General features: G+C 40.6%; 1 protein-coding gene and 1 long non-coding RNA gene across 7 annotated transcripts in view; one reads left to right on the top strand and one right to left on the bottom strand.

The window, feature by feature from the left end:
• Window positions 1–4,391, bottom strand: part of LRIG3 (leucine rich repeats and immunoglobulin like domains 3) — a 43,416-nt gene extending 39,025 nt beyond the window's left edge. The window contains exon 1 of one of the 2 annotated variants that reach the window (XM_084525722.1): window positions 4,188–4,391. In XM_084525722.1, coding sequence (XP_084381848.1) covers window positions 4,188–4,390 — 203 coding nt within the window. In that variant the 5' untranslated portion in view covers window position 4,391. Of the gene's footprint in view, window positions 1–3,363; window positions 3,429–4,187 lie in introns of those variants that run through there. The other variant, XM_084525723.1, reaches the window with a different exon arrangement.
• A 221-nt stretch (window positions 4,392–4,612) lies between these two features.
• LOC311439716 overlaps window positions 4,613–26,125 on the top strand; it is a 46,410-nt gene continuing 24,897 nt past the window's right edge. The window contains exons 1-6 of one of the 5 annotated variants that reach the window (XR_014694952.1): window positions 4,616–4,991; window positions 5,074–5,377; window positions 7,466–7,552; window positions 7,850–7,958; window positions 11,350–11,413; window positions 15,209–15,381. This is a non-coding gene — a long non-coding RNA (uncharacterized lncRNA). Of the gene's footprint in view, window positions 4,992–5,073; window positions 5,378–7,465; window positions 7,553–7,849; window positions 7,959–11,349; window positions 11,414–15,208; window positions 15,382–26,125 lie in introns of all 5 variants that reach the window. The other 4 variants (XR_014694951.1, XR_014694953.1, XR_014694954.1 and 1 more) reach the window with 4 other exon arrangements.

The raw sequence follows: 26,125 nt of genomic DNA, 5'->3' as shown, positions 1-26,125 counted from the left end.
AGTCTATCAAGGCAACCGTGAGCGTAACAACTTGCACTAGGTTTCAAACTATTCTTTCGTGTTTGTCTTTTAACACTAAAGATTTTAACACTCTCAGATTTTCCATATAGCACCTACTTTAAAAAACACATCCATACAAATTCCTTATTCCTGGTTTACTCACAACAGGTTGTCAAACACAAACTGCACCTAAAAAAAAAAAAAAAAAAGCCGAAGCAGAACTGTAACAACAAACTCCAGACAATACTGAACTGCATGTTTCACATAGCTGTATACATGTTTGTCTACCAATTGTTGGATAAAGGATGCATTGGATTTATTTTTGTAAATATTATTTCAGTACTGCTGACATAGAAGCTTCAAGAAAAAAAAAAAAAAGCCTTACAAGTTACATTTGTAAGTTAAATCAGAAAGCCTGAAAGTGAACCAAGAGTTAGAACATTAGTAAAAGACACGTATTGTAAGTGAAACTCAAGCCTAAAGAAGTTTCTGAGACTTAAAAGCAATGGCTTTGAGGCATTTTAAGATATAAAACTCTAGCATCCCTGTCCAGAGCTACAACAGCATTTCAATTCAATGCATTTCTCCATGTGCCTTAAAACACATACAAGGAAAAGATTTGAAAATGAATCAATATTTTTCTCTCGCTTAGAAATGAACACTGACAAAGTACTAAGATTATTACCACGCATTTTCCATTTCTGAATTTTCCTTGTCTGTTGAAACCACATTACAAGTGAGGAGAAAATCTCCTCTGTGATTTCTTCTACTTCTAGAATTTCAAAAGCCATTACAGATGTAATAGTGAATACCCTCAGAAACTATATTTTTATTAAGAAATTCTTTATAACAATAAAAAATATATATGCCTGTTCTTCACCTCAGATTCTAATGAAAGCGATCAAGTTTTTAAGGGATTGTACCTACTTTAAAAAGAATGCCACAGTTTGAGGCCCTTTAAGAACCTGTTTTATGAAAGAAAATATTTTCTATACACCATTCCTTTCATATGAACACCTTTCATAACTCAGCTTCTGCATTCAAAAACTAAAACGTAACTCTGAACATCAATCTTTATATGATAAAAAAATGAAAGGAAGGCCTAATGCATAAAGGGAGAGGGTGAGAGTTTCTTCACACATTTTATAAATATAACTTTTAGACTCTAACTTAATTTACAACACTTAGTTACAATTATCATCTTCTTCCTTAGAGAACTCCGAAACCTGAGCCCCAAGTCAAATTTTAAAATGCAAATCCAGCAACAGCTTCTTAATCAGTCCCACTGGGGCCTATAGAGCTGCTAATTCAGCAGAAATCAGGAGAGCTGAAAAACAAAAAGCCAGGCTGTAGCTGTTTTAAGACACTGATCCAAAGTGACTCATAAATCAGCTTGCTATGTTCAAGTTTTAGTCTGGAAAATATTGAAAAACAGCTGTGAAAACCATACGGCCCTTTTTTCTGGCAATTCTGGTAAAGAACTAGAGGATTTATAAAATGTAAATACTAAAGATGTAATACAAACACAAGTGAAAGCCATCTTTTAGATTTTCCCTTCTGTCTTGCTGACAGTTTTTAGCATTCCTAGGTGAACCTGGCAAGGCATACACGACAATGCCTCTGAGAATTTGCAAACATTGAGGACACTGGCCAGTGTTCAAACTCTCTTCCTCCCTCCACTTCTGGCTATGAAACATCAGCAGCTCTAACGCAGCAAAACGTTCTCTCCATCTCAGGACACACGTAGTAGAAGTAAATTGAAATCTGACTTTAAAACCATTTGTACACGAAGTCACTATAAATATTTATCTGTGGATTGTTATCATCTGTGAAGGCAGCATTAGAAAAGATGGTATTTATGGCTAAAGTCACAGCAAAGCTGGCAATTATACCCTGTTTACACCCCATTTCATAAAGCCTTTTACGTACAAAGCACTAGCCTCACATTTGCTACAAAAAGGGGGAACATAACTCAGTATTCAGGTTTATCTCCTGATTTCCCCCTTCGCCCACTAGAATGTCACACAGCATTTTCCACATCATAAACTCTTGGTTTATTTCACCAGAGGTTATGAATACAAAAGGAAGTGGAGACTGAAACAGAGCTTCAAAAGCCAACTTCATCAGATGTCCTTTCTGCCTGGGTGTGTAGACAGCTGGTCAGAGGAAGGTGTTAAGTCCAACATGGGCCTACACCTTCACAAGCACAAGAGCTTTCCCTACTCAAACACAGGAGTTTTCACCTTGTCGGCTGTAGTGGGTTTACGTTGAGAACATGGTGTAAGAGTTGTTTTCTGAAGAGTATTGGAAATAATGCAATTAAAGTACTAGCCTTTGGCTATAAATGCTACGGACTCCCATGGAAAACACAGTCACCATATACCAATAAAATTCATGAACAGTCTTTTACAATTTGTAAATGCATAGTTTGTTGCAACAATAATACAGGCTATTCAAACCTTTTTTGCGTATGTAAAAAAGAAGAGCGTTATAATTGTACATGTTGTGCAATCAAAGCTCCAAGCAGCTGAGTAGCTGGAAGTAACAGGCAACGCCACACTCCTCTTGGTCCCCTTATTCAGAAGAGGGGAAAGAAGAAAGAGCAGGGTACTTCTAAGGCATTTGACACAAACAAAAGAAATATTTACACAAAAGCAGCCAGACCACATGGCTTGGTGACACCTACAAAGATGTACTCCTGTGAGTTTAAGACCAAGTGACACAGCTGTCCAATGAGTAATCACAGCGGGGTTTCTTACAACAGACCAAAGCTTATTTATACAAGTGGAACTTATTTTCTCACACTTTTAAAGGAATGTGAACTTACATAAGGACAATTTACACTACCAAGGGAATTCTAATTAGAAAAACCTCCCCTGTGCTAACAAAAAAGCCCTGCAATGCGTTTTATTGTCTCTTGGTAAAGTAAGTGGAATAGACAAATTTAATTACTGCTAATGCAAAATACTTTTAAAAACAGCTCTACAAATGAAAGTTCTGTGAATTTTCCATTTGTTTTTTTGTTTAGTGGCCATCACATCTGAATTTTATCTTAGCAGCACTAAACTAGGCTCAACTATGAGATTCAGCAGTGAAGCTTAGCTTAGCATCAAAAATACCTTAAGTTTGGTCAGAAAACTTCAGTTTTCAGTTTAACTTCAGTTACGTTAGGTAACTGAAATAGTTCAAAAGAACAGGAGGGATGAAATCTAATAAGAAGCAAAACCAGTTGTTGAATGTAAAGCAGATCCGGTATTTGATTCATATGCTTCAATCACATAAGCCAAAAGAAAAAAAAAAAAAAAAAAAAAAAAAAGTTTCTTTCCCCTCACACTTTCCTACACTGCTCATGGAAACATTCACCTCCTGGAGTCACTCGTATGTTCAGTTCCATATGGTGTCAATACAGCCATCCACATTTCATGAGTAAAGCAGCATGACCTCCAGACGAGGCAATTGAACAGAATTAGCCACAGCTAATTGAAAGTCTTCCTGTTTACTTTAAAGTCCTTATCTCGATCTGCTTTGGAAATGTAATAGAAAATTAATTCGACTAATATAGAAGATACCAGAGTGACAAGAGATTAAAAACAAATGTGCGAAGTCCCTCAGCACTTTTCAAGGTTTTAGAAAGCTCTCATGATTTATGCTTTGTCCATAAAAGTTTGTCACTGCAGGTAAGTTTTCCACACATGGCATTTCACTACGTGCTAGTAAGTTTCATAAACCCGTGTCACCGAACCAAACTTGGCGAGGTCCTGCCCTAATAAAGTTGTTTAAACCAAAACCATCAGTGAACGAAGCCCAAGAGCTGCACAAATAAAACCTAGGCCAGTATGAAAGTTTGGTTTTTATTTCCTGACTCAGAAATCGATTTCACTTGGCGATTTTTGCACGTTCCTAGAGAAAGTCTTTAGAACAACTTTAACTTTGCTCCCCTCCTCCTTCACGGGGGCCAAGGCGAGCGCCGCCGGCCGGGCGCGGAGGGCTCGGGCTGGCCGGAGCTCGCTGACAGCCGGCCCCCTCCTGCCCTCCCTCCATCCCTCTCCACACTCGCCCCGCTCGGCCGCAAACCCGACATTTCCCTCCCCGACCCCCTGCCCTGCTCGGCCGCAGACCGAGGCACCCCGAGGGGCAGAAGATGGCGGACGTGCCCCCCCCCCAAGTACCGAGCCCCCCATACTCACAGCTGCACCGCCCCCCGCGGCAGCCGCTCGGGCACCCGGCTGAGCTCCAGGCGGCTGCAGGCGACGAGGTGCCCGGCGCAGCGGCAGGGCACGGGGCAGCGGGCGGCGGGGCTGCCCCCCAGCACCGGCGGCAGGAGGAGGGCGAGGAAGAGGAGGAGGAAGAGGAGGAGGGCGGCGGGCGCGGCGCGGTGCCGGCGGGGCATGGCGGGCTCGGAGCCGCTGCCCGCGCTGCTCCCGTCCGTCGAGCAGCCCGGCTGACACAGAGCCTCTCAGCGAGGGTGCATGCCCCGGAGCCGCCGCCGAGGGAGGTGAAGGCGGTGAGGGTAAAGAGGAGGAAGAAGAAAAGAAGAAAAAAAAAAAAAAAAAAAAGTGAAGGGAAGAAGGGGGGAGTGGGGGGCACGCAGCGCCGCCAGCCACTCGGCAAACTTTGCAGCGCCTCAGCCCGCCTCCGCCCGGCCGGGGGAGCCCCGAGCGCGGCGCGGCCCGCCCCGCCCGCAGCCCCCTCCCCCTGCCGTGTGACAGCAACAGCCCCGGGCCGCCCCCCGGCCTCGCCCCGGCTCGGGGCGGCGGGGGCAGGCGGGTCCCGCCGGGGGTGCCCGGGTCCCCCTTCCAGCCCCGGGAGCGCGGCTGAGGGCCGGGCCTGGCAGCGCGGCGGGCCCCGGGGCCTGAGGGGGAGCGCGGCGAGGCCGTGCTGCGCCCGGGATTCCCAGCGAGCCCGCTTAGCGCCGGTCGGAGCGGTCCCGGAGCTGCTCCGGAGGCCCCGGCAGGTTCCCAGCCAAGGCTGGGGTCACTGGCATGTAAAAGGTGAGGTGAGGTTAACTCCTGCCTTCCGGGTCCTGCGCGGCTAGTCCAGACACAGTAATTAAGCCCATTATGTTCCCCACAGGATCCCAGCTCCAGAGGTTCAGGGAAGTAGGCAGGGCGTACAGATTCCACATCTCTGAGGTAATCTATGTAATTTAAGTAAATACCTATTGTTCGAGTCCCATATGGAAGCCCGGACCCTGTAGTGGATGCAGTTACTGGAGACGTCGCACGCCCCCGCTCAGCAGCAGCAGAGCATCAAACTGCGTGGACCCTGCACTTTGTGTCCCACCTGTACATACGCACATTGCACCTAAGAGATGGGAGATGGCCTAAGCATCGTGTCCTGCAGCATTGAGAGACCCTTACCTCCATTCCCAAGATATGTAAGGCTGAAACTTTTTTATTTTTCCCATAAGTACCCCAGGGAACAGGTTACATTACAGAAACAAAACTACATTTTATTTTAAGTCAGAAATCCCAAATTTGCAAACCAAGCAGGCATGCCATAACTAAGAACACTCACGTGCCGCTGTCAGTGCAACTATTTCAGGTGCACAGGGTACACAGAGCGATGTGGTATTTTCTCAGCATCTGATCAGTTGACTGCTGGTGGTCCTTAAGGAAATCACTGCAGAAAAGCAAACAAACACTGCAGAAATAAACATTTTTGTACACGTAAAAGCAAAGAAGCAAACAAATGAAACACAGGATAAAAACTATATATTTGCAAGTTATTCTAATTTATTTCTTGTGAATGAAAACTATCTTGGGAACATTGGTATGCCATAATCATTCTTTTTGCAGCCTTTTTCTTCCCTTCAAAGCCATTAGGTTGACATTAGATTAACAAAGCCTGTGAAACAGTGAGCTGTTCCGTATCCAGTAGGAAAAAAGTGGACAGTGCCAAATTCAGATTTTCAAAACTATACATCATTAGCAATCTTCTGTTTCAAAAGTGCTAGCATTTGTTCTAACTGTGCAGTTGTCTCACACCATTATACAGGAGACACTTGAACATGTTGCATTCATTGCTTAGGCAAAATAGGCTGTATTTGCTAGTTCTGCAAAGTAGTCAAAATTCAAGATGATGATCCTTATGTCGCACCAGAGAATTATTGCACACCTTACTAAAATTAAAATTGATTTAAAGTAACCAAGCTCTGTACTACAGTTCCCGGAGTACACAGCAAAGTGCCTCTTACTTGGGAAAAGCGAGCTTGTCTTATCTTGAGTGTTGGCAAGGGCAGTGATTCACTGGTAAGTGGCAACAGAGTCATTAAACTGTCAGTTTTAACATACAAGGGTAAGAAAAAATACAAGCAAAGCATTCTGTACTTAGTTTATGATAGCAGTGAATAATATATCTGGTATATATGTGAAGTATGGAACAAGAAAAAGTCTGAGAAAGAGCAGGGGAAAAAGTGAAAATACTGAAAAGGGCAAGAACTTTTGTTATTTTGAAAACCATTCATGCATTCATGGAATACTGTGCCCTTATAACACACAACCTAATGCATATTTAGTGCTAGTAATATATGAAGCTGTTTTAAATTAAGAAAGGTAAATCAATTCAGAAAATTAAGCCATTTGTCTTTGCAGCTTCTTTTATCTGAATACTCAGAAAAGCATTTTAAAACTGATTATATTATGAATTCTGAAATGCCTGTATGCCTTCAGAGCCCATGAGAGGAAGTCTTTCTTTCCACAGGGAGATTTGTTCTCTCCAGAAATCTCAGGGACCAATTCTGCAACTGATACGAACGCTGCAAGGGCTGGCAGCCCCCAAACCCAGGGGTCTCTTCATCATTAGTTTTAATGAGAGCGCAGTATGATTGTACATAAGCAAATACTAATGGGAGACTTCCAATATGTCTTCTTCATGGGTTTGGCTGGGCTGTATCTGCCCTAAGTAAGCTTTTATCAAAATGAAAAGTCTCACGTTCCCCCACCCTATTATCTCTACGTGTAACAAGGCTTCTTAGCGACCCTTGTTTGTCATTGGCATTAGTGTAACTGCAAAGTCAACATGATGAAGAGAATGATTTGACTACAAACCCATCAAAAACAAAAACAATCACCCACCACCACCACCTTCCATTCTGAGCTGGAATAATTCCCTCTTCCAGTTTTCCATGTAACTGTACAGGGAAGCTTATCAGTCGTGATGGTTGTTTAGGCAAAGACGGGCCCTCTCCCAGGCAGCCAGAATATAGGTCAGCCTGAGGGGACGCTGCTGAAAAAGGGGAAGCATGGCTGCAGAGAAAAAATCTTGTAAAACTAGACCCTCAAGCTCTCTGTTTGGCTAATGAGATTTGTTTTCTCCACAAGACTACCAGCGTGGTAGCCTGAGTGAGTTGGGAGTGGAGGAAAGGAAGTTACACAGTGAACTGTAAACCGTTCATTGGGATGTTATGGGTGTTATGGGATGAGACTGATGATGTCTTTTTCTTTCCTTGATTATTTTAAATCAGATAAACAAGCATTTACAGATTCAAGTCCAAACATGTGTTGTTTAAAAGATGCATTAACTTCAGGCAAAAGACACACCCATAAGCTAAGTATGATTTTTTTTACATATCATTAGCACAATGAAAATAAGCACTGCTTTCAAGTAACCTACCTCTACAAGAAGAATGCCTCAAATGGTTTAGCAGATGACTGAAAGTAAAACCAAACTAAGATCCTATACATTTTCTGTTATGTCTTAAAGTTAGAATGTCTTTTACCAGTACTAGGAACTTTAACAATTTGATTAATCTAAATTCAATTTGTTTAGTCAGTTTTCAAAGGAGTCAAGCCACTTCAAGAGACAATTGCATATAGTTCTATTCAGTTATGTGAAGTTTAATTTGCAGAATTTATGTCAGAAGGTCAAAAGGAGTGAATGATTCCACTTCCACATCCAATGAATGATTGTGTTCATTAAGGACATCATAGTTTCCTTGTGTACTCCTTGACTACCAGGTAATCCAAAACTGTGTCTACTATTTGTTTCAGATACTCTACTTTTCATGGGTAAATAAAGTGAGTTAGGTAGTGTTCAGCAGCAAGAAGCAAAAGCAAAACAGAACATTACTTATGCTTTGACACATCTCAGTTCAGATAAAGTGAGATAGAAATCAGTGGCCCATCTATCCACCTTCCTATCCATAAATGCCCCTGCAGGAGTATTGGCAGAATTAGTGTCCTGTCTATTCATTCCTAAATCTTCCTAGTGACATTTTATTTCTAGCTGAAGATGTTTATGACTGACTATTTGGGAGAAGGAAGTAAGAATTCATCCTCAGACAACCACCACTCTATTGCAGGTTCCCCTTACTTAACCCATTTAAAAAAAAAATAAATGAAATTGTAAGGCTAGTAAAACTTTTTCTAAGGCCACAGCTGGAGGGAGAAGTTGACTGTTGAGATCGTTCTGCTTTGAAAAAAGAAAAGAGAAAAAAAAGTAGAGCAGAATGCAGAACTTTTTTTTTTTTTTTTGGTGAAGACTGCTTGTGTACATGAAATAGCTTGCAATAGGCAATAGAAGGTTTTGCCTCAGGCACCTGTCTGGAAGTTGCTAGAGAGTCCCACAAAGAGTCCCTCCCCTGTTGGAGCAGAAGACCTTTTTCACTTTTTCTCTTTGTGTATATAAACAAGAATCTCACCCCACATCGTGATATTTTTCATGGAAATGTTTCTAAATACAGAGGTTTCCCACCCTCCTTTTCGTCTGCCAATTTGGTATAGGAATTGATATTACTTTTAGTTAATAATAGCATTAAAACTTTATGACCATTTATTTCAATTCCTGTGATTAACCATTGTAATTTCACTTGCATTTGCGGAAAAGCAATATACTGTTCTTAAATAATTTCCTAGCAATTGTGAATCTCCTACTAGTGCATCATAAGTCCACAGTGAATATCCCAAGGTGCATAAAGGAATTTATTTTTGGTAGTAATTAAACTTGACTTTATGTGATCCAACACTGAAACCATGAAAACCAAATTATGCATAATTTGAATGTACTGATTACAACCAGAAAAACCGTATGAACTCTTTCTGAAAACTTTGCCTAAGGCAGAAAATGTTCAACATTTATAGAATTCATCCAAACACTGTTTGCCTCCATTACAAATAAACTTAAACATCCTAAGGCAATCCACATTAGTGACGATTGTTAATGTCTTCAAGTCATGTCCTGCATGGGGCTAAGTGGGAAGTTAAGTGCATGATTGGAAGGACAATTAAACAATCAACATCTACAATGATGTGACTTCAAAGGGGAAAAAAGAAGAGTTAGTTTTATGTCATTAAGGAGCACTCAAGTTGAAATGTTGTCAATTTGAATAAAAATAAGTAGAAGTAATTTCAGGATAGTGCTACTGTAGTAAAACACCTGCCAGGTCTGTTCTACTAGTTGTTTCAGTACGTTATTATTTTTTTTTTTAATAATCTTTTAAAATAAATAATCGTTTTGTGGTAAGAAAGATCAAGAAGTGGCCAAAAGGGGAATCTGAAAGACATGCTCAGTCAAATGTAGCTGTGTCTCTCCAAGACACAACCACCTCCAGTTCTTCCCTCCTCCCCTCCTTGCAGTGTGTGTGTTACTGCAGCTGAAGCACTAACACATTCCCTTCTGCAGCGGAGATGGAAATGTGTGCCAGAGGAGAAGCGTGAATGTTTGAAGGCAATATTTGTTTAAATCATCGTGGGCAGATATGGTACAATTTTTGTCAGTGTTCTGAGGCCTCCAAAATTAAGTATGCACTGTGTTTAGATGTGTGACTCTCATTGAAGTCAGTGGCTATATGAATTTCACAGTGTGAAATCAGTGGGACTCAAGGCCTAAATCTTTGAAGAATTTAGGTTTAATTGACTGTTCCAGAGGGAATGAGCTGCAGCTGGGATTCATCTTGTGTAATTTTAGCAATTTAGAAGTTTGGTATCTATTCTAAAGCAGTTGTCTTGGCTCCTTCTGTAGTCAGCGGATAGAGGAAGACACCTCCAGAGAGTGATTACTACCTTTCTAAAATGAGCAATCAAGGCATTTCGAATGAATCAGCCTCTGGAGGTTTCTCTCCCTCTCCACTGAGTGGAAAGAGCCTTATGACTAGCTGAGATTAGATCCTGTATTTTTAGATGATTCCCACTGTATGCGTTTACACATACAAATTAAATAGCTAAATAGACTAATACGTATATATATTTCTTAAACCTTTTAAACTGTAGGTATCTTTAAGTGTCATTATAATAGTAACAAGCAAAATTTCTCGCAAATATGAATTGGTGTAGTTTTTAATTTTTTTATACCCATATAATAGTTTGCTTGTGGTCTACTGGTGTAACAAGTTCTATTAAGGATTTATTAACATTAAATCAAATGAGATTTAGTAAAACTAAGGGACAGTGCTATACTTAAGAGAAGTATCATCCGAATACAAAATGGGGACCCTGTGAAAAGGATCTAAGTGGCGTATCAAAAACTAAACAAGTATGTGTCAACAATGAAACATCACAGAAGGCATTTAGGATGTATCAGTTGGAGTTTTCTATGTGAGGGAACTAAATAATGACAGTTGGACTGGTGAGGGCTGAGGTGAAGTATCATATCCCATTTGGGGTCAGATATAAGGGGAGGGGAGGAAAGGAGTGGAGTGGAGAGGGTTACAGAAAGCTGATAACAGGCTCAGGAGGACACAGTTTATAGCTCTCAAAAATGAATACCCAGTGTTGCAGCACAGCAAGTAGCACTTGAGATTTTGCACAGCTATCCCATTGCTATCATTGGGAAGCTGGTGAGTTATAGCAGACTGTGTGTCGTCTGGCCTTGCTCCCCCCTTTCAGCAGTCTGCCGCCTGTTGCTTTCCCAATTATTATATAAAGCAAAATAAGCAAGCACTGACCTGGTAAGAAGTAGGCCAAGCAGACATTGCACCACTTACTCAGATGCTCAAGCAGTTACTTGCAATAGCCATGTTTACCAATAAAGTCTGACTTTGTGAGCCAGAGCATCAAAGAGCAGGCTGGATCTGACAGCAGCAAATACTGCGTGCTGATCTGCACGGGCCAGGCGCCAGCTAGAGCCCAGCAGGAGCTGCAGAAAACACCAGCACTGTGCACCAGCTGGCCAGATTGGTGAAGAACCTTCTGCAAAACTCTCTTTGTATTGATCTTCTTAGTATTAAATGGGGAAAAACTGGAAAGGATACCATTTTCATCACTCTGACACCTTTTATGAATCTTACACAAGCCAAACTTTGTGTGACCTCTTTGGCATCTCTCACATTAGGGCAACATGGTTTGAGAATCTTCTGAAATGCAGATGATACCTTCCAAATAGCCTTGCTAGCTGTCAGCTTTCTAATCCTAGGTGCGCTGCACTGACTAATGGCCATGACACTTCTCTTGGCTTGGGCCCTCTGTGACTTTCTCAGGTGGGTTTTCTTCCAGGACAAGTGAAGAGAACAGTTACCAAACATTTACACAAATGTTTTCTGTTGTGAATTTTTCCTTTGTTGTTTTCCATCCCGGGTCCGCAGCCTAGACAGCTCCTCTCACTCACTGTTCCCTTTCCTAGGCCTCTTTGTACTCTCTGATCTATCAAAGGAAATATTTAGGAGTGTGGAGAGTTGCACATGTTGAATCTCAGTCTTTTTCTGGTTATTTGCTGTCATTGCCAGACAAGAAACTTCTGGTTCAGGGACTGTCTGTGCAGTTTTGTCCTCTGTAGCTGTTGCTACCTATGGAGAAGAACTAAATAGCCTAAAAGGGTGCAATGCTTTAGCAGTGTTACAAGCTAAATAGGTCAGTGTCTCACTGGGCTGTTCTTTTTGGACTGTACCTGACCTGAGCAGTAGAAAAAGCAACCTTGTAGAGAAAAAAAAAACAGCATCCTACCACAACCTAGGTGGATAAGAAGACACAATATAGGTTTTTAGGTGCCTTTGCCAATGTGTGCCATGTCAAAATCAAAGCGATACTAGCATCTGATCAGGCTGGGCATAAATCTGGCAACAGTGGTTAAGAAACCATGGCTTTGGCTTTCATTGAATTGCAGATACTCTATAATTGAGTTATTCTTTCAATGATTTATAAATCAAAAAATGTCTTCTTAAGCTTGGCTAAGTTAATTCTACAGTACAATTTTCCCATTTTTGTGAAACAAAAGCTAGAAAATAAACAGGAAGAGGCTTGATGATCATTTTAAATGTAGGGAAAATTACATCTTATTTTAATCATAATGAAAAAAATCCACTGCACTATTATTTTTCATTCTGATTTTTTGTTGTTAGAAAAAGGCTGCTAATGATAAACACAAAATTACTTTCCTAGAATTTTGATAATTTCATACACACACTCCCTGAATACCACATGTGAGTAATATTTCAGTTATCCGACTGATGTCACTGAGATGGAATTAGAAGTGCTGAAATTTTCAGTGATGGATATTTCACTGCAGCTGCGAGCAATGTGTTCCTCAGAGTCTAATTCTCCTGAGGCAATGTTAAACCCTTGGACTTCCATATTATTAGTAAAATAATACAACTTTAAAATACTATCAAAAGACATCTAGCCAAGAAACTTAGTCATGTGTATATTTCAGTTCGTATATAAATTAAACTCTTAAATTATAAATATGTGCTTTTTACCCATATATATGGCTATGTGTCATAAAAAATAAACCATAAATTATGTTAAAATGAAATCAACAAAAAGGGTATTCAGAGATATTCAGAGTTAAGACTAAACCCATAATCTCTTGCATGGCTTTTGAATGTATGTTGTTATTTTAAAAAATGGCAACAGTTAAAGATTAAGTGGTAGGATTTTTTTTTAAGCATAGCTGTCTGACTTTTTTTTTTTTTTTTGCATTTTTTGTCTCTTAAACTTACTATAATGCTTTCCAAATACTTCATTCTCTAATTTATTTTCTTAAACGTGTTTTTTTTTTTAAATGAATTGTATGTATCTACTTAATTTTAAAATGCATTAGCGAAGCTCACATGAATGAATAATTCTACCAAAGAAACTATTACTGACTACTTTGCAAATGCAAACAACCCTTTTTTGCTGTCGTTATTTAATGGCACACACTGATCTCCAGAGCTGTCTGAGTTCCAGACTCTTGTAAAAAGCCCTGATTCAGAAAAGCATTTGAGCATGTATTTAAGAATAAGTCTTGGATACAAAACTGAAAGCCTGTTGGGATGGATGGTGAGCATGCCTCCTTACCGGAACTCTTTCATGAACTAGGATCTAAGTATGCAGATTTCTGGTGGAATAGACCTGACTACAGTCGACAGGAAAATGATCGTAGCTGCAGCTGTTCAGTAAGCACGGGAAGTCTGAAGCTGTCTCCAGCACCTCTTCTTCAGCAAATTGCACATCTGATACACCAGAGGACTTTTCTAGATCCATGGACAACTTTTCAAGTTGGGAGGATGGGGGAATGCTGTGCAAACAGAGTATCCCTGTGAGCAGTTCCTCATAACCGTTTTCTCAAGCAGTTGTGGCTGCAGGTTTTCCCATTCAGTGCCACTACCTGCTCAGACCTGCCCCTGCTACCCTTTCCACAGCGTGAGCACAGCTGCCTGTGGTGCCTTGCAGGAAGCTAGATATTACTTTTTTTTTTTTTTTTTCTGAAGTTATTTTTAACCTGGCTTTGTTCATTCATGTAGTTTGTCATGCAGCCCCACAAAAAGTGCCAGGTGTCATGATATGGAACAGGGAGCCAGTAGGAAGAGGTCCTGACTGTACCTTAGGCTGTTGTTACTGCTGAAAACAGCATATGAAATCAACTGTGGCCTGAAGAATCTGATTTATTATAGTGGTAAATCCAGGTTTTGGGCACCGAGTCTGAGATTAGAAACAGCATAGTCCTTTTAACCTACAAACTTCACTCTGCTTCTTAAATGCATTCAATTTCTTTCCATTAGTATCATTGCCCTTGAAAAGGTGCTGGCTCAGATATTGTCCCCCTCCATTGGTTTAACTTTGTGCTGGATCACATCTGATCTATCCATAGCTCACACAAATCTAGCATAACATCCTAAAGATAGCATTAAACTGTATATTGTCCAGTTTTGCAGAACACAATTACATGGTCACACCTGATCTGGCTCCATTGTGCACTTCCATTTACTCCAGAAATGCAGAGGTCGGGTATTACTGATCATGAAACCAGAATTACAAGAAAAACAACCTCATTTTCATAAGCCTGATAGACATTCATATTGCCAGCAAAAAATGTATAGAGGCTCAAAAATTGCAAAATAGTTGAAAAGAGTCCAGACAACGTACATCAGTGCTTGTACTGTAAGTTCTTCTTCCATTTCTAGTGTTGCAGAAGCTTGTCTAAGCCACAAAGTTTGCATGTATGCTACAGTTCTCTAATGCACATTTTTAATCTTGCCTTCTTGACTTGAAGTTAAAGCTCAGACCCCCATTTGTATGTTATACCTGTAAATTCATATATAAACACACATTTATACACATATACAAATATGTTTTATATGTACTTTGACTTTCTTCACACATGATCACACATATTTAACTTCATATGCTGCGTATGTTTTTGTTAGAAGAAGGAGCACAGTCAGTTCCCAGCACAGGTAGTGCAGCCTTCAGCTGAGACTCTATAGCAGCCTCAGGCTCAACAGCCTGGCAGGAAAACCTGCAAATCCTGCTGCATCCCACAGGTTTCTGTGACTGATAGAAGCACCATCTCTGCTGGGGCGTTAGAAGTTCCCAAAGCAGGAACCTTTGCTTCACTCTTTCAAACTCACTAAATTGTTACACAACTGAATTTTCAGTCTTTTTGCTAGACTTGAAATATGTTATTGCCACACACAGACCAAACGAGCTTCAAATAAGGGGTATAACACTGAAACTAATGGGAGTTTTATTACCTGGCTTTAAAGAGGCTGTCATTTCTCCCCAAGGTTGCTAAACTGTCAGCTTTTATAAATTTTGTTCTAAAACAATGTTTATATAAAGTCCAAGTTTGTAGGTAAGGGAACTAGTGAGAATTATGCTGTTGTATCCCATAGTTAACAGTACAGTGATATCTCATCGTATCTAGCAGTGACCTTAAAACAGTCCTACTACTGCCATGGATTCAGTGAATTGTTCTGTATTTGGTCCATTCTGGGAACAAAGTAGAACAGTCAATACATATGTGCCATGAAATCTGATTTTTTTTGTTTTGTTTTGTAATTGATCTGTCACAGCAGCTGGAAACTTCAGAAAAGAACAACAAAGGGACTGGAGACACCAGAGAGAAACGTCCTGTAGGATGTCAAGGCTTATATTTATTGTTCTCATTGGTGATCTCAAAGAATGGACAAAAATGAGAGGACAGCAAATAAATGCAGCCTGGAGATATTAGAAACAGAGACAAGAGGTAATTTCAGGCTCTGTTCTGCAAACAGTTATGCACATGCTTAATTTTAGAAGTGTGAATGATGTTTTAATTCCAAAGGCTTCTGGGTTTGTTTTCAGAAGAAAATTAATCTAAATAGCCAAATCGATATCAATAGGGAATTGTATCCTGAAATGTAGATTGCAGTAAAGGAGAATAATTGGAAGGCAGGAAAGTTAACACAAAAGTAGGTGTAAAAGTGAAAGATCCAGTAAGCATATTTCTGAGCTTACCAGGAAGCACAGACAAAAGACTCAGTCCTGGTTCACGCAGAACATTTGACATTTTCTTCTTGGTAAATACTTGCAAAGATGTGGATGGGAGTGGCCTGCTACTTAAAAGTTTAGAAGTCTTTACAAGTGATTATGTTTCCTTGTAAAGAAGCAGTAGAATATTCCTACATTACATTGAATAATAATTATAACTGGTCTTTTAAAAGAAATAATCATCTACTATTTATTTGCTTTTTGAGGTTACCTTTTCCTGAGACATCAGAAGTAGCTTTCAGAAGCCATTTACAATGCATAGCACTAATTAGAGCTCGAAAGAGCAGGCCTATTATCACTTACTTTCTCAAAGTGCCAAGTAATTTGAGATGCTGAATGCCCTCAGTAACTAGTTGTTTAGGTCCATTATTAAGCTAGTGGAGTTAAGAGGATCCAAGTGCAAATACAAAGCAGTCCTCCTGATGTGTAGAATAACTGTGGATGGAGTCGGAGACGATCAGCTACCTGGCAAGGCTTAAAGTCAGTGGGATGCTTGTTGCCTACTCCTGGGAGAAAAAGAAATCCCCTGAATAAAGCATCAGCTAGGCAGTAAAGATAAACAGTAAATATGTTACTAAACACTTTTTCCTTTCTAAAAATAATTATATTTGTACACTTAATGCACTTCAGGTATTAATCAGTATTGATTTTTCAAATAGCATTGTCATATACCAGCAAGTAAAGACATTTCATTTACGTGGAAAGGCTTACTCAAGGGTAGTCATTATTTAAAAGCTGATTAATCAGCATATTAAAGGATTCTAATCCTTATAGAAAGGCCTTTGGTAATTACTTTTTCAGCCCATCGCTGACAGCTTTGCTTCACACGGAAAAAGCGTTTAGTCTGCTGAAAAGTTTGCACCTTTTGGGCATCAGCTGAAAGAGGCCATAAAGATGTTAAAGATGTTAGCTAAACAAAGGAGAGACTCGATGTGAAGTCTAAAGCTGTTTATTGTGTTAAAAAATGTAATTTAACAATTCAATTGTTTTGTTTTGTCTCTTCAGAAGTTATTTCTACTTAAAATATTTTTTTATAACTATAAACGTATAAATGTAACGGTGCAGTTGTAACTATAAAATATTTAAAGCAAATAGAATGAGGAAATTGAACCCAGAAAAATTCCAACATATAACAGAATTATTTTCCGTGTTATAATTTATAAAAGTGTTAAATTTTTTAAGAAATATTTATTTTTCTCCTTAAGGAGTAGAGCAAAAGGGAGTGAAACCATTTAATTGCTGAAGGGAAGGAAGCATGATTAAACCGATTGTACTTGAGGACTGCAAGGGCTTGACCTTGATGGTTTTAAAGGGAACCTCAAGCAAGAATTACTGAGGGAAAAGATTATTGTTACAAAAAGCAACCCTATCCCTGGTTGCAGTCATGGGAACTTACCATTGCATTAATCAAATGGTTTACTTTCCTCCATTTTACCACTAAAAGGGGAGGACCTTGTTTAGGGGGACACAGATTCGTGTTTAAATAATGAGAAAAGAGGGCACTTATGGTAATAGAACCTATTATTAAAAATAAATAAATAAATAAATCACAAAAGCTGTTTAGATGCAACAATGGATACCAGTAAGGAACTTAAAATGTTCCAGTTCAAACTGAAGGTAGTTTATTTCCTTGTCTCATGACCAAATATGCTATTGATCTGACAGAGGATGATGCATGTGAAAAATGGAAAACAGATCATAAACTCCTGAATCTGGAGGATTAATTGTGATTAGGTAGACACCTGTTTGCTTTACTCACTCATTTTTTGTGAATGTTCAGACTGATCAGACTAGTGAAAGGCAGGACTAAGGCCCATGTGCCTTAGAGCCGGCGATTTCATAGGTAACTTGTCAAAGTTGAACAAAATAGATGTAATTCCTCCATCAAACATACCCTTTACCTTTTAATGAAATACGCAAGAAAAGTAACTTTGCTGTTTCTGAGTTGAAATCCAGTAACTGAAGCAGTAGGTCATGCTCATTTTTCAAACTATACAAGACCCTTTCCCCATTGCCTACAGAATAAATGTATAAATGTGGTAAATTTCAAGCTAAGGCAAGTCAAAGGTACAAAGCAGCTTAAAATAGGGCTTCATAATGGGTGCAGGCCTAATTACAGAAAGTCTATTGCCTCTCCAAAATAAACACGTAATAAAATAATAAGTAATAAATATGTAATAATTAGCTCACACCTGTGTATAATAAATCAGGTGTTTCAGTTCAGTGAATGATGGCACTTTCTGGGAATCACGTAGCCTGTGGAGGTGCAAGGTTATTTCTGGAATAATTTTGTTAAATTTCAGTAACAACAGAAGGCTGTGCTTTGTTCCTCCCTAAATGTAGGTGGGTATTTTGTGATTCTTGGATTCACAGACATGAGGAAAGCTAGGGTCCAGTTTAGAGCCCGTTCTTTAATGTGCCCAGTGTAGTCCCTGCAGTGTGACCACCCAAGTTGGCTGCCACGAACCAAGGCCCCCAGCAGCTCTCAGCTACAGCTAGGTAGGACAGGAGGGAAGCTATTTGCGCCTCAAGCTTTGAAGCAGGTGCTAACTCTTGCTTGGATCTCCAACAGGAAATACATGGGGATAGCAGGGGAAGTTCCTGTGGCTAGCAGATGGGCTCCCTCATCTTCTGCTTTCCATCTCTTAAATGTGTTATCCAAAGCCAGCAGCTTCCACAGAGTGAAGAGTCATAAGGTGCTGGAGAGACTCAAGATATCTCTAGACAGGTCCAATAGGTCTCCGTTCTCTCCCTTATGTAAGCAATTAAGACTGTCTTAGCCTTGGGCAAAAAGTGTTAAAAGTTCATCAAACTTCTCTGGAGAAAAAATTAAAATTTGTATTTGCAAGTTTGTTTTTTTTTTTAAGGAAACTGCCAAAGTCATCATCTCTCCTGCCCCCCTCCACCCAAAATAAAATAAATTCAAGTACATACTTAAATTTGTTTAATCTCAGGAAAAAAAAAAAAAAAAAAAAAAAAAAAAAGACAAAGCTTATTTCTGCTTTGATTTTAAATGAGCAAGGACACTGCTCCACATATATTTTCTTGATTATAAACCTGGTAAGTTCAGCTTCTATTCAGTCACATAAGAGTAGCCTCAGCACAGAGTTCATAAAATCATAGAATACACTGAGTTGGAAGGGGCCCACAAGTATCGTTGAGTCCAACTCCTGGCTCTGCACAGGACCACCCAAAAATCAGACCGTATGTCTGAAAGTGTTGTCCAAATGTTTCTTGAATGCCAGCAGGCTCGGTGCCGTGACCACTGCCCTGGGCAGCCTGTCCCAGTGCCCAACCACCCTCTAGGTGCAGAACCTTTCCCTAACCCCCAGCCTGACCCTCCCCTGTCCCAGCTCCATGCTGTTCCCTCGGGTCCTGTCGCTGTCCCCAGAGAGCAGAGCTCAGCGCCTGCCCCTCCGCTCCCCTCGTGAGGGAGCTGCAGGCCGCCATGAGGCCTCCCCTCAGCCTGCTCTGCTCTGGGCTGAACAAACCAAGGGACCTCAGCTGCTCCTCATACGTCTTCCCCTCTAGAGCCTGCACCATCTTTGTAGTGATCCTTTGGACACTTTCTGGTAGTTTTATGTCCTTCTTATGCTGTGGTGTCTCAAACTGCACACAGTACTTGAGGTGAGGCCTCATCAGCACAAAGCAGAGTGGGACAATCACTTCCCTTGACCAGCTAGCAATACTGTTCTTGATGCACCCTAGGATATGGTTGGCCCTTTTGGCTGCCAAGGCACATTGCTGGCTTATGCTCAGCTTGCTGTAGACCAGAAGCCCCAGATCTTTCAGTGGGGCTGCTCTCCAGCCTTTTGTCCCCCAGACTGTACATATATCTGGGGTTACCCTGCCCCAGATGCAGAATCCAGCACTTGATCTTGCTAAACTTCATGTTTTTGGTGATTGCTCAGCCCTGTAATTTGTCAAGATTTCTCCACAATGTTCCTCCAGAGAGTCAAGAGAGTCAGCAGCTCCTAACAATTTAGAATCATCCTCAAGCTTACATAATATACCTTCAAGTCCTGCGTCCAAATAATTTATGGAAACATTAAATTGAACACGCCCTAAAATGGAGCCCTCCAGAACCATCGCTAGTGATGGACAGATGTAATCCCATTTACTGTAACCCTTTGAGCCCAATCCATCAGCCAATTGTTCACCCATACTATTATGCATTGTTTAGGTGTATGCGGGACATTTTGTCCAGAAGCATACTGTGAGAAGCAGTATCAAAATCTTTGCCGAAATACAAAAGATTACATCAACTGGTTTCCGATGGTCAATCAGGCGGGTGACCTTGTCATAAAAGGAAATTAAGTTTGTTAAACAGGACTTTCCCCTTGTGACCCCCATGTTGGTTGTGACCAGTGACTGCATTGTCTTTTAGGTGTTTGTCAATAACTCCCAAAATAATCTTCTCCATATTTTTACCAAGTGTGACTGACGGGCCTGTTATTACCAGGGTTTTCTTTCTTGCTCTTCCTGAAAATTGTAACAACGTTTGCCAGCTTCCAGCCCACTTGGAACCTCTACAGATTCTGACAGCTGTTGAAAAATAATTGAGAGAGGTCTTGCAATATCATCCAGCTCTCTGAGTATCTTGGGATGAATCCTATCAGGTCCCATAAAACTATATGCATCCAGGTGGAGCAGCAAATCCTGGACGAGTTTGGGGTTGTCTGGGAGTTATCATTACTTCAGTAACATTCCTTCAGCTCAGGGCCCCAGGGATCCCAGAGCTGTCTTCAACACTGTCTTCATCAGTGTTGAAGGCAGAGGCAATGAAGGCATTAAACTTCTCTCCTTTATCTATGTCCCTGTTTGTGAGGTGATCATCCTCATTGAGTAATGGACCAATGTCATCTCCGGTCCTCCTTTTGCTGTCAATAAGTAAATAAATAAATAGATAAATAAATGTTGTCCTCCTTTTGCTGTTAATAAATTAAAAAAAAAAAAAAAAAAGGGATTTGCCAGCTTCCCTGAGCAGAAACCTGCTTCTGTTCCCCCCTGTCTCTTAGGTCCCCATTTACTGCCTGGCGGCAAGAGGGTAGGGAATACTTAATTTCTTGTGTTGTGGCTGGCTGACACATCAATTCCAAGGACACTAGAGTATGATTCCACCAGTCATCTCCCCTTCTTCTTCCTTTGGGAGCTCTGTCTGGGCATCTGCATCACTTCTTGTGGCTGGAGAGTCCACTGCGTACACGGAGGACATAGTTTTCTGCTGGGCATAGACTATGACTGAAGCTCCTTGTGAGTGGGTTACAACCACTCTTGGAAGTGTCAGTAAGAGTGTCCTCCTCCCTGTGCTGTTCCTGAGTTCTGGCATGTAAGGCAAAACTCAGTTTCCAACTCTGCCATTGACTCCCAATGCACATTTGAGTGAGTGACTTTGGCCCACGGAAGCAGTCAGGTACTGTAGGTTAAAATTAAGTTCCTGATTCCAAGACTGCAATTATCAAAATCCTGTCTTTGTGTTGGTTGCTGGAGCTCCCCAGGGCACACTGCACAGTGCGCACTGCATACTGCCAGGAACTGCATGCTAAGAGCTGTTACTTATTTTCCAAGCAGTTCACTAACCAAGCACGGATTCATAGATTTTTAAAGAACATGATTATTTGTAGACTAACAACTGCAGCCAGCATTTGAAAAAAAAAACTTGTGATGATTTTCTTAACCATTTCACTGCAGCAATCAGCACTCCCTTCACTGATCTCATTTGGTTGCTGTAAATCTGCTTCATTGTAAGGTAAGTCCTAATACTAACATGTATATATATATTAATTACTATTATTTTAAAATTATTCTTAATAATGGTGCTCTCACACTGTTTGTTGTAGCTTCTGGATGGAGAAGTCAGTGACTGCCTTCAACTCCCTCTGAACATAGCCATCAAAACTGTCCAGAGATTTTCACGGCAGACCCAGAGAAAATCCTCTACTGTGCAGAGCATGAGCTCTGGATTGGAGGTGCTTTTTGAGATGCTGATTTTGGAGAAAACACATCTTAATCATGATCCTTTTTTCAGAGAAAATACAGACGGTCCTCATTTCATACAGTTTATAGCTTATCCCCAGTTAGCGTGAGCTCAACACTTAGATGGTGGGTGTATACTTCTTGAACAGCTGTGCCATAACTTTTGTGTGTGTTCTGTGAAAGCCTTTCTTGACTTGCTGGGGCCAGACAGTAGTGTGCAGATGTTTGATGAACCCACCCTTTCCTTTCATGTCACCATGGATTTGCGAGTCTTTTTCTGTGTTCTTGTTTGCTTTCTAGTTCATGTAGCTTTTACTGCATTTGCCTCCAGCTTGCTACTGACGTTGCTTGCTATTATCTGATGTTTGCAAGTCCTGTGGGAAAATCAGAAGTGTTTGGTGTCACTGATGGTCCAGATTCTTATTTAGTCCAGACCCTGTCCTCAGCTTAACTACATAAATAATGACTGATCACTTGCAATTCTCCAGTGCTTGTCTGCCTATTGCAGGGCTCTTGCCCAGTCCTTGAGAGCTGTACCCATATCTGCTGACCTGAGTATATTGGCTTTGGATCTTTAGATCATTATTCTGCCCTGTCATTTACTGCTTTTTTGTTCTGTCATTCATTCTTCTGTTAGAGTGTGAAATGGAAACATTGTTCTCTGACGCATCCTTTTTTAAGGCCCCTTCTTGTATGGTTGATAACTACTGTGACACTCTAGGATGTCTTGCAGCTCTGTCTTCATTTGCTTTCAAAGCACCTTTTCCATGATTAGTTGTGCTTAACTTCCCAATTGACACTGACTGATTTGTGTTCTACTGCACGGCATGGAGGCCTGTTGTCTCAACAAGTCAGGTTTACCACACATCTTCCAAAGATCAAAAAGGGAGTCCCTGTGTGAATTTATGTGTAAGCTGAGAATCCATGCACACAAGTAGAAATGATGATAGAGTAGTGCAAAGAAGCAATAAGAAGCTCTTGGTCAGCATGATGTTAGCGGTCTCAGCACAAACAGAGCAACTTGTTGACAGGCTTTATAGGCGTCACAGACGTTTTGGCTGTGACCTCAGTTTTGCCTTCCATTCAGCCCACTTCCTAGTAAATGGAATGCTAATCTGTTGCTATCTTGTAATTTCTGTAATTTTTTATAATGAAAAAATGTATTACAGATCTCATTTTTTGTTGTTGTTGACTGATGGACTATGAATATTTTTTACAGAACCACGTATGCTACTAATTTAGCATTTCTGCTTGTGAAGTAGCTGTTCCTCCAGCTCATCTCAAACATCCTTTCCTCTACATGCGATGAATGCATTTGTGCCAACTGCCAAATCCTCTGTGTCCTGGTTTCAGTTAGGACAGAGTTATTTTCTTCCTAGTAGCTGGTAGAATGCTATGTTTTGGCTTAGGATGAGAAGAGTGCTGATAACACACACTGATGTTTTAATTGTTGCAGAGCAGTGCTTACACCAACCCAAGGACATTTCAACTTCTCACTCTGTCCTGTCAACAGGCAAGCTGGGGGTGCAGCAAGAGCTGGGACGGGATAGCTGACCCAAACTGGCCAAAGGGGTATTCCATACCATCTGACGTCATGCTAAACAATATATAGGGGTGGCTAGCCAGGGGAAGGGAGCTGGACTGCTTGGGGTTAGGCTGGGCATTGGTCAGCAGGTGGTGAGCAATTGCATTGTGCATCACTTGTTTTGTACACATTATTATTAGTAGTAGTATTATCATCGTTGTTATTATTATTATTATTATTTTCCTGTCTTAATAAACTGTCTTTATCTCAACTCACAGGCTTTACTTTCCTATTTCTCTCCCCCATCCCAGAGAGGGAGGGGGGAGAGTGAGCGAACGGCTCTGTGGTGTTTAGCTGTCAACCAGGTTAAACCACAACACTCTGGAACTGCTGCTTTATCCCTCCCTTTCAAACAGAAGTCCATCTTGTAGCTTTGTCTATAATAGAGACTAACTTCCTGAGGCATTTTCTCCTTGACATATGGCTAGCTCTGGAGTATGAACTCTCCTACTGTCTGCCATCCTCACTACTCTCAAAAGAGAAAAAAGGGAATTGCATTTTGCATATATTTTCTATTTCATAGAGCTGGCAGAATACTTAACTTCAGAAGGCATGCTCTGATGTGTACCTCTGTCACTAGGAATGCTGTTACTGAGTTCTTCCTTATCCTTGCAATACAATAGTGTTTCAGTAACATGAACTGTGCTTAATCTTACAGCATGCAGTGTTTTCTTTGAAATGGTTACCAGTGCTTGCAGTGAGGCACCACACCCCACTCATACTTCTCTAGAGAACATGGCCTGGGAGTTTCATTAGGTTTTAGTGCTGCTCTGGACAGTTCAGTTCTAGTTGTTCTGTAGGTACATATCATGCACATTGGGACTAATACTTTTCCTATGTTCTCTTCTTGTGTCCCTAGGTGTTTTTATACTGCATAATTAGTTGCCTCAGTTTCTCACAGGTAATTACAGCATCTGAAAAGGTATATTAGCAGAGTCTCCTTTCATTTTTTCTTCTGGGCAGTACATTCATTCCATGATTCTGTAATTCATGGCTTTCAGTGTCTCACTGTCTAACTGGAATCTGATTTCTAAATAGAGAACACTAATTTTCCCCCAGTCTGCTTTCAGCTCAATATTCCTGTCTTAGCACCTGTGTAGGCATCTGCTGCAGCTTGATCATGGGCTGTCATCATGGGCTGCCTCTCTCCAGATCTCTTGTTATCCAGGAATGAAAATGTTCCCAGCGTCTATCTTGATTCATGGGAGTCCCCTTAGTGCCTGCTTCAGTTTACAGTGAACACATTCCGGCCTCGGGATGATGCCCGTTGGCATTCGTACCAAGTGCTACCTGCCAAAAAGTGTGGGAAAGGTTGTCAGGTGGTGGGATGTCTCATTGGGCCCGACAAAAAAGAGCCCATTCTTGATGAAAGCTGGTTGGGAATTTTCCAGTGAAACTTGCTTTATTGGGAAATGTGGAAACTGTTATGTGTTGACCAGGTGGAATGTCTGGTCAAAACCAAAGGCAAGAGACCCACCACAGAACAGTCTGGCAGTTAATGCAGCAATGTGGAAGAATATCATTCATATCCATGCTTTGCACAACTAGTTCTTTGCACAACCCAGTGGATGTCTTAACCACAAGATCACCAAGTACTCAGTCACACCTCTCAGCCCCTCATGGTGCAGCTGCTCAAATTTGTATAAGCAATTCAGGAACCTACATCCATCGTCTTATACCATACACACCTCTCTCAGCTACTGGCTGCGCTGCTATCTTTTTTATGCTCATTTTGATCAAAAACTCTGTGTTGAAAATCCCTGCATTAAAAGCTATTCATTAGATCTTCATTTTGAATCTCAAGGAAGACCTGAAACCATATGATATTTTCTGACAGAAAAATATTAGATCTAAAATTCCAGATGATGTCTATCAACGTCCTCATCGCTGGATGCATTGCTGATTTCTAAATTCTTAATATACAATTAAGTAATAGCAGAGTTCTGTTTTTCATACTTTTAGTATGAAAAGTAGTATATGAGAAAAGTAGTATACAAAATTGTAACATACAACAGTAATGATTCTATTTTCCATACCAAATATGTTTCAGTTTCCAGGACTTTGCTTTCTCCGGGGGCAGCTGCTGTTCTCAGATGGAGCTGCACTTTCACGACAATAAGATTTTTTTTATTTAATTTTCTGGTTTTGTTGTTTCATTTAATGTAAAATGACTTATTCCAGAAAAGAAAATATTGTCTCATTTTCTCTGTGGAAAACATAACACTTCACATTTTCTTTAAGTTAGGAAAAACTGAGCTGTTATTTGAACTTGTTTAATAAAGGGGAATTTCTGATACTGGCAGAGAATAACTCAGTGGAAATATCTTTTTCTCTGCAGTAATCTATAAGGGTTTAAACAGCCCAAGATACTCAGAACATTCAACATACCATTAGTTTTTCACTTTTCAGATTTCCATTTGTATGAATATGAGAAAAAGAAGGAATGCCTTTTTCTGGTTTGTTCCTTTGCAGAATTTCAGTGCCTCTTTGCTTCAGCTCTGTTCTTTTAGCTCTGTTTGCCCAATGTAACTTAAAACCAAAATGGAAGTGAATGGTTTGAAAGAAAGATATTTACTTAACAGCTAGTGGCTCCAGCTAAAAAATCTGCAGTGTTGCATTGCTCTCACACACTGGGTGAGGCAGCCCTACTTTGACTGCAAAGCTTATAAAATATTGGCTCCTTTTTTTATATAAAGTGGTCCATTTTTGAGTCTTCTGCTTTGATTTTGGGAATGTTTTCAATGTTTTTTTTTTTCTTTATTTTTTTATTTTATTTTTATCCCTGAAGAAATTAAGCGTAGAGGAGTGAGCAGTCTTTCAGCATTCATGTCTGTCAGGTCATCCCCCATCATTTTGGAACCTACTACCAGTTTTAACTGAGACAGAGAACCAGCAGGTT

The sequence above is a fragment of the Aythya ferina genome, assembly GCF_964211825.1.
Source record: "Aythya ferina genome assembly, chromosome: 1".
Classification (NCBI taxonomy): domain Eukaryota; kingdom Metazoa; phylum Chordata; class Aves; order Anseriformes; family Anatidae; genus Aythya; species Aythya ferina.
Note: the sequence above shows the minus strand (reverse complement) of the source record. Positions and strands in the feature narration are given on the sequence as shown.